General features: G+C 42.3%; 1 protein-coding gene across 2 annotated transcripts; it reads left to right on the plus strand.

Moving 5' to 3' along the window:
• The first annotated feature begins 856 nt into the window (after positions 1-856).
• tbx3a (T-box transcription factor 3a) lies at positions 857-8,671 on the plus strand. Of its 2 annotated transcripts, none has more exons than XM_026173783.1 (7): positions 857-1,963; positions 3,147-3,429; positions 3,810-3,956; positions 4,917-4,993; positions 5,286-5,443; positions 5,992-6,635; positions 7,577-8,671. In XM_026173783.1, exons 1-7 carry the CDS (start codon positions 1,572-1,574, stop codon positions 8,021-8,023), a joined length of 2,148 nt encoding a protein of 715 aa, XP_026029568.1. In that variant the 5' UTR covers positions 857-1,571; the 3' UTR covers positions 8,024-8,671. The 2 variants fall into 2 exon arrangements, with proteins under 2 accessions (XP_026029568.1, XP_026029569.1); XM_026173784.1 differs by having other exon boundaries at positions 3,147-3,414.
• Positions 8,672-8,925: the final 254 nt, after the last annotated feature.

Here is an 8,925-nt window from a genome sequence, read left to right on the forward strand (position 1 = left end):
CCAAACATGGCTTGATGAGGAAAAGTGGAAGTGAAGACCTCACTGTAGGGAGTATAATCTAGGAAGATAATAAATGAAAAAAAATGAACACACCTTACACCCGTGAGCTTTCAAATTTTTAAAAATCAAAATAAAATAAATAGCCTAATAAGCTAATTCAAGTTAAAATAACTGTTAGCGAAAGCCTCAAAGGTGTCATAATATTCGCCTAACGTTACATTACTGTCAGGAGCTTATCATAGAGCGCTTCATCCGTAACCCGGTCATATTTTCCTGAACTTTGATTTCAAAGGAGGTCGTTACTGGAAATGTTCCTCTGTTTTCCGGTGCTGATAAATCTGTGCTCGCAGACTCTGTAAACTGCGAAGTGAAAAAATTTAATTGTTATATTAAATTATGACATAAATCTGATTATAACCCAGCAGGACAGTCTTCGTGGTATTCAAACCAAAAAGAAAAAAGAAAACACGGTGATGCGGTGGGGAATGGGACAGAGAAGGAATTCAGCAGCGCAACACAACAACCGGCCGACAAAGCGAGCCGGTCTCCCGGCTTGGCTTGTCTGCTCTCTCCCTTTCGCTGGGTCTCACACACCGACCAATAGCGCAAGTTCTATAACGATGTTGACATATTCACACAACACTGGCTGAGGCAGGGTGGTGTTTCACGGCAAAGCCCTTTTTAGTTTCCAAACACCTTTTTATAAGTCTGAAGTCTGTCCCCTCCACCCGACCTGTTAAAACCACGCCCACGCAGCCACACAATTGGTCCGAAAGCGTCAAAGAGCCAATCAAACCGAGCGCTGCTACTCTCTGTTGCATACACATCCATACAGTATGAAGCCCTATGGGCCACAGAGGCGCTAGGAAAATCACGGAGCTGGGACCTTACCACCTCTCTTTCTCTCTCTCTCTCTCGCTGGCCGTCAGCGGACTCCTTTCTTTTGCACACGTCTTTCCCTGAAATGTGTGTGTGCGTGAAAGGGAGAGGAGGAATAAAGTGTGTGCGCGCGTGTGAGGGTACATGTCCGGAGCGAGTAAAGGCAGGGGGATTATTCGGCGCTATCGAAATATTTCAACACGTCGCTTTCGCTGCAGGACTGAAGCCAATAAGAGGGAACCCATTTTAACAGGAATGCCGATATTGTAAACAGCAGCAGAAGAGAAGGAATGCACCGCAGTCAATTAAGTGACTCACCTCACTCGGTTTAATTCGACTAATGTCCGAAAGACGCAGAAAGTTGTCCGATGCGCGTTAACCTCCGAAGAAAATCTGCCTGGCAGCACTCTTGAAGATTAATGGAGAGCACTTATACATTTCACTTTGCAGACTTTTGACCAACGATTCGGCAAATGACTGCAGAGATTTCCCGGCAACTTGGGAAAAAATAGTGGATGCTTGTTCCCGTCGAGTTCAAGGAGGAATTTCCAAAAAGCTTTCCAACTCCAGATTTGTTTTGATTTTTGCTTCTTATTTTGCCATCATTTGGCTCTGTCATACGCGAGCCTTAGTGTTCTAAGAAGTATTGCTTTCAATCCAGCCAGTCGTCTACGTTTGTTGCCTGCTCTTGGATGAACTTCCTGATGAGAGATCCAGTCATACAAGGATCAAGTATGGCATATCATCCGTTTATACCTCACCGGGGTCCGGAATTTGCCATGAGTGCGATGCTGGGTCACCAGCCTCCCTTCTTCCCGGCCCTGGCTCTCCCTCCCAGCGGCTCCCTCTCTTTGCCGGGCGCCCTTGGAAAGCCGATCATGGACCAGCTGATGGGAGCCGCGGAGACCGGCCTCCACTTCTCCTCGCTGGGACATCAGGCTGCTGCCGCCCACCTCAGGCCTCTGAAGACTTTGGAGCCTGAGGAAGAGGTGGAGGACGACCCAAAAGTTCACTTGGAAGCCAAGGAGCTTTGGGAACTCTTCCACAAGAAGGGCACTGAGATGGTGATCACAAAATCCGGAAGGTGAAACATGTTTTTGTGTTTATTCAAATAATTTAAAAAACAACAACAACGCAGAATCCTGTTGTGTGTGATCAAAATGTGGGATGTTATGTCATAGCCTGCACACATACAGATAGATTACAATTACTACAATTGCTTTAGAAGAACAAGTATAGAATAATCCTTTAATTGTCCCACAAGGGGAAATTTGGTTGTAACAGCAGCCAAAAAGACACATATACAAGCAAACAGTACACAGGACACAGAACAGAAACATACACAATTTTTCTTACATATTTACATTAAGGACAATTGTTACTATATACAGAGAGTACTGTACAGTTATTAAATTAAATAAAAAAGCCTTTACATTCCTCTAAGTTCAACTGGTTACGTTGACATTTCAGTCTAAATATGCCACAAATATAACGCTGAAACTGCATTTTTTAGTTATACAGTAAAACAGCAAAGATCGGCCATTTCTGATATCTATTTCTCGCTCGGAAAATAAAGAGACCATCTGTAGTTACAGTGTAAATTTTCGTGTTCACACAGCCTGCAAAGACACTTTACTAGGACGTGTTTATTGGTGGAAAACAGCATACACTCGCATAAAATAAAAGGGATTATGCATGCAACTCATGAATTATTAATATTAAACCTTGTCTTTCATTAGTTTTCACTTGAAAGATCTATACACAGCTTATGATATAAAATACAGCTTGATAATATTTTTTTTACCCACTGCCCTTTTTATCTAAATTTTCTGTTGTCAGAATACTCTATTAAAGTGGCTCATAGAGCTCTGACTAAATTAATTTTATCATCACGGTAATCTTATTGTGTGTGTGTGTGTGTGTGTGTGTGTGTGTGTGTGTGTGTGTGTGTGTGTGTGTGTGTGTGTGTGTGTGTGTGTGTGTGTGTGTGTGTAGGCCTTTCGTGACATTAAGAATCAAGACATCATTTATTTATTGGAGAGTACATACTCATAATATATTTGTTTACCAACACATACTTACATTAATTAATAGCAGGCTGCCACACTGAGATTATAGCGGTGTAATACACTTCTTAAAATCTAGACCTTAGTTTATTTACGTGCACCTAAAAAACATTGTGTTTTTTAAAATATCGTTGGAAATTTTACCCCGTGATTTATTTTGTAACGCATTCGTGTTCATAATATATTTTTGTTCTTTCACAGGCGGATGTTCCCTCCGTTCAAAGTGAGGTGCACTGGTCTGGACAAGAAGGCAAAGTACATACTCTTGATGGATATAGTTGCAGCCGACGACTGCAGGTACAAATTTCATAACTCCCGCTGGATGGTGGCAGGAAAGGCCGACCCCGAAATGCCAAAGAGGATGTACATTCACCCGGACAGTCCGGCTACTGGTGAACAGTGGATGTCAAAAGTCGTCAATTTTCACAAACTCAAGCTGACAAATAACATCTCTGACAAGCATGGATTTGTAAGTTCAACTAATGTATGTCAATTTCCCTATTTATCAACTTACCGCTTTAGTAAACACATGTCGTCATGATTTAAAATTGATTGTTTTATTTTAGTACAGTTTGTTTGTTTTTTTAAATGAACACCTAAAAGACCCGTTTACAAAAATAAAAATGTCAAACGTGGTCATGTTGAGATATTTTGTAAGAGTTATTTTTTTATTTATTGCAAATATTAAGCTTGACATTTAAACTTGTTTTAGTGCAGATATGGCTCGATTTGTCTATTTTAATACGAAGAGAGCTTATGTTTTAACAAACTAGCGATCCTAAAAAGTAACACAGAATAAACAAATCTCTTTGTATTGTGAGCCTTTTATAATTGCTCATGTTTGTGACTGTGTGTGTGTTGCAGACCATTCTTAACTCGATGCACAAATATCAGCCCCGGTTTCACATTGTGAGGGCCAACGATATTCTCAAACTCCCGTACAGTACCTTCAGGACTTATGTTTTTCCTGAAACGGATTTCATTGCTGTGACCGCTTATCAAAATGACAAGGTAAGCGCAATTATTGCCCAGAGGTCTGCTAAACTTATATTCTGAATTTTTTTTTTCTCAAATGTAGCCTCCCTAGCCGTGCCAGACGCGCTTTCCTTTCTGCTCTGCACCTTTTTGTTGTCATAAAATATGAAAGACGTCATATTTGTTTGAGGCTGGGAGCTTGTAGTATCATAGCGTGGGTCAGGGTTTGGCGAGTGAGGGGTGGGGGGTTGCGACTAAGTGCCACATTCACCAGTCTGTGGTAGGAAAGTCATAATTCAGAGGAATGTTGTGCAGGTTATCTTTCTTTTATTTAATCACGTGGAAGGGATTTGGCTCAGACCCAGACCCGCTCTCGTTCTCCCTGTCTTTGCATTTGTGATTGCAGGCTGTGTGTGTGTGTGTGTGTGTGTGTGTGTGTGTGTGTGTGTGTGTGTGTGTGTGTGTGTGTGTGTACAGCTACAGTGTGTGTACAGGGGGGCGAAGAAACGTAAAGGGGGGAAAGAGGGAAATTGCTTCAGACTGTAGTGCATGGTAGCGTTTTATTTTTTGTAAGAAAAAGAATAAATTAAAATAAAAATAAAAATCGTCTCAGTGGCTCTTTGGAAGAGCTGGAAACCCCTTGGCACCACATCTTCCCTCCCATCTGCAGTTCTATCACTGCCAGCTGGAGGGGAAGTGGTGAGTGAATAAAGTTTTGCAAAAATCACAAACAACGCTGCATACTTCACACTCGTGGAGAAACGTGCCAATAGTAGGATTGCTGCTTCCTTTGTGTTCATGCGTCTTTTTGTTTATCGCGTGTTTTACCTCTAAAACCCCCAAAGAGAAGTTCCACAAAACTTTGGCCTTTGGGACCAGTGATCATTGTGTCTTGTAAAGTTGGAACAATAACTGGCTTAAAGCGGCACTGAATGACTTTTAGGGATGTTTCCTTTCCTATTTACTGTTATTTACACACAGTTTCAATTATTTCAGATAACGCAGCTGAAAATCGACCATAATCCATTTGCTAAAGGATTCCGTGACACGGGCAATGGGAGAAGGGAAAAGAGGTAAGCTAGAGGAAAAACGGGAATATACGTGAAAATAAAGGGCGAAAAGACTTACTGCATTTAGGCTACATGTAGACAGACAGTGATCTTGCTGGATTAAAACTACGTCTAAGCTTCCACATTAACCGCAGGGGGTCCGACTCTTCACAAGATTACTCTAAATCTATAGGCTAATTCTAAAGTCATAAATCTTTTGAATAAAAATAATCTTACTAAGCTTCTGCATTATTTGTTATGTTTTTTAACCTGAACTGTGGCTACCACCTATAATAACCTAGCTACTTGCGCGCAGGAAACAGCTGGCCCTGCAATCTATGCGTTCCTACGAGGAGCATCAGAAAAAGGAAAACGGGGCTTCAGACGACTCCTCTGGAGAGCAGCCTTCTTTTAAGTGTTTCGGCCAGGCCTCGTCCCCTGCCGTGTCTACAGTGGGCCCCCCACACCTGAAAGGTAGGCTGACAGACCCCACCACTAGTCACAGCTCTGATCACAAGTTATGTGTCAACTCGTAAAATTTCCACTATGCCAAGACTTTTTCAGGGTAGCTGAACGTAATGTGTTCAATTAAATCTGCGAAGCCAAGCTATGAATGAATAGTTGATCATTTACATGAGGAAAATTGATAGGGAAAGTCTCTACAATTACCGTCTCGTTCAGATTAACAATAAACAATTAAACAAGGATTAGCCTCAGTATAGTTGGTGCTGTTGTGTCTGCTACAGCTGTTTTGGAGCAATTTGCAAAAATACATTAAAATACTCAAAAAAGGCCATGTGAGAATGTGTAACACACCGCCATCTATTATTGGAAGCAATGCAAATAAACCTCATCGGTGTGGATTCCTATTGTGCAATAAATGTCCTGCGTGTTTGTTTTCTATTCGACCTCTGAGGGTCAGCTGTAGCGGGCTACCTCAGATAGTAGGAGTTATTATTATTATTGCCATGATTCACCCATGTGTGAAAGGGAAACTGATATTCTACTCCTCCTACTTACAGACTTCTGCGACAGCGATGAGGATAGCGACGACGAGAGCAAAGATGGACACAATAAAGATGGTCCGGACTCCAGCAAGATTTCCACCACCACAGAGGACGGGAAGGATCACGAAGCGAGTCCAGCTAAAGGGCATCCGTTCAGTAGCAGTGACTCTACTAGTAGGACCCGCGAAAGCGGTCCCAGGACTGAGAAAAGCCAGGCAGACTCACGGCAGAGCCCCATCACTGTTATCTCCAGTACCACCCGCTCTGGAGAAGAACTCAAGAGCCCGAAGCAGGACCATCCCAAAACGGACGAATGTAGGTCAATAAGCAAGGACAGTTTCATGCCTTTGACCGTTCAGACTGACAGCGCACACATAGGTCACAGCCACCTGCATAATTTTGGATTTCCTACAGGCCTAACAGGACAACAGTTTTTTAATCACCTAGGGAGCGCGCATCCGTTTCTCTTGCACCCCAGTCAGTTCAACATGGGGGGCGCATTCTCAAACATGGCCGCAGGCATGGGACCACTATTGACAGCCGTGTCCACGGGAGGGGTGAGCACCATGGACACAGCTAGTATGGCATCACCTCCGCAAAGCTTGACGGGGGCGCCAGGTCTGCCCTTTCATCTGCAGCAACACGTCTTGGCATCACAGGTAAAACCCGTTTTCTCTGGCCTGTGGGCCTACCGCCAGCTTTGCGCAAACATGTGATTGGCATTTCAACACAGCCGACTAGGCCCAGATTTAATATCGTGTGAGATAATTCTATGCATTTAATGCTCACAAGTTAGCGTGAACACGATTTGAGAAAGTGTGCGTGTGGTTGTGCGTGTGCGGCTGTATTGTTCTTGCGGGGGTTTGTTTATTTTGTTTTAAGGCCAAATGGGCTAATATTCGAAGTGAAGTCATGCAGCTGTATTTTGACTGAGCACGGTGTCGTGGGCATGGTTTTACTAGATTTCACTTTGGACTCTTGTTGTTAATTCTGGAGTAACTATGTCTGGTTAAAAAAGGCTGGATTTGAGGCAACCTTACAAAAAGCTTTTTATCATTTCTTCTGCTAGTTTTGTTTTCATAAAAGGTCATTATTATTATAATTTTAGTATTTTAGAGCCACAATGGTGAGTAATAAAAAACCGTATGACTCAAATAAGGAAAGATCATTATGTTTTAATAGACAACAAAGTGTCTATTTCCCCCTATTTATTATCAAAGCAAGCCTTATGGTTTCTTTAGCGGAAGTATCAGGGAACCCGATTTTTCTTAATTCTTAAACAAGTGCAAAATGTGTTTTTAGAGTGGATCGTAAAGCTTTCCGGCTGAATATTTTGTAATGCATGGAAGTTACTACGATCTTTACAAGTCAAATCCTCGTTCTGGATCAGTGAACGTAAAATCTCCAAGCAGATTCGATGAAGTGTGATAAAATGAAGCTTTTAAATTTTGGGAAAATCATAACTCAAATGCATTTCTCTTGCCTTTCCCCTTCTTTTTTGGGAGGCTCACGTGTTGTTTTACTCTGTTAGAAGTGTTTGAATGGTGTGATCAGCGGTGTGATATGTGGCTCACTCTCAGTTTCTCCCATTTACCCGCAGGGCATTGCCATGTCTCCCTTTGGCAATTTATTCCCTTATCCGTACACGTACATGGCAGCAGCCGCGGCAGCCTCGTCTGCTGCCTCCTCCACAGTGCACCGACACCCTTTCCTGAACGCAGTCCGTCCCCGACTCAGGTACAGCCCCTACTCTCTCCCGATGACGGTACCGGACAGCACGCTGCTCACCACTGCCATGCCCTCCATGGCCAGCGGCGGGGCCGAGCTGAAAGGGGAAGGCATCGTACCAGCGAGCCCAGTGTCCGCTGTCACCCTGGATTCCACGTCGGAAGTTACCAGTCATTCGTCCACAATATCCTCCGGATCGGTCTCCATGTCCCCAAAGACTTGCACGGAGAAAGACGCGGCCAACGAGCTTCAGAGCATTCAGCGCCTGGTCAGTGGACTCGACTCAAACCAAGACAGGCCACGGAGCGGGTCCCCCTAGGATTTTTTTTTGTTTGTTTTCAAATCTGCTTCTTATGGGGTGTTTTGTTGTCTTGAAAAGAGAAACACATCGACACATTGAAGGTGATGACATCACTGACCCTCGTAGACTAATGCAGGGTTGTTGTTTTTTTTAAAGAAAAGCTCAAACCGTGAACTGTTGGACCTTTTTCGTTTCTGAAATGCACTTTGTTTAATAATCATCTGATCTGTATATTTCTTTCTCTTGCTCTTCTTTTTTTTGTTAAATTAAACATCACTCGTATCCTGTCATATGAATACCGTACAAGTATTGAAACTGAATCGCTGGCATGGGTGTGACTTACAGATTTAGGAGAAGTTGCTGCTGTGTCCTGTCTCCTAACGTTATTGTACACACGGGGGGTGAAGTGTTTTTTTTTTCAATATGCACTCTGATTTGATTTGACTTATCTGCATTCACTACCGTTTGACCTACCTTTGAAAGACTGCTGTATTTTGTTGTAGCTCTTAATTCATTGAAAACGTTGCATGCCCTCTAAAAGAAACCGAATGTCGTTTCAACACTAAAAAAAGTTAAACGAAAAATTGTGGGAAGATATTCCATTTGAATATAATTATCAGGTATTCATTTAATTTTCTTTTCAATTAGGTTATGAACTGTAAAAAAAGAAAGAAAGAAAGAAAGAAAGAAAGAAAGAAAGAAAGAAAGAAAGAAAGAAAGAAAGAAAGAAAGAAAGAAATTTGTTTTTCTTCATGCGTTTTTTTAATGAGATTAGGCCGATTCTAAAATGACTGGTGCTCCGAGACAAGTGTGTGACCCAGGCATGCAGGCAAAGGGAAGCAGGAATTTAAAGTAAATATAAAAGAAAAAAGAAATGAAAATGAAAGGTCGTATTGATCATCGCTGTAAATAGGAATATA

The sequence above is a fragment of the Astatotilapia calliptera genome, chromosome 7, assembly GCF_900246225.1.
Source record: "Astatotilapia calliptera chromosome 7, fAstCal1.2, whole genome shotgun sequence".
Classification (NCBI taxonomy): Eukaryota; Metazoa; Chordata; class Actinopteri; order Cichliformes; family Cichlidae; genus Astatotilapia; species Astatotilapia calliptera.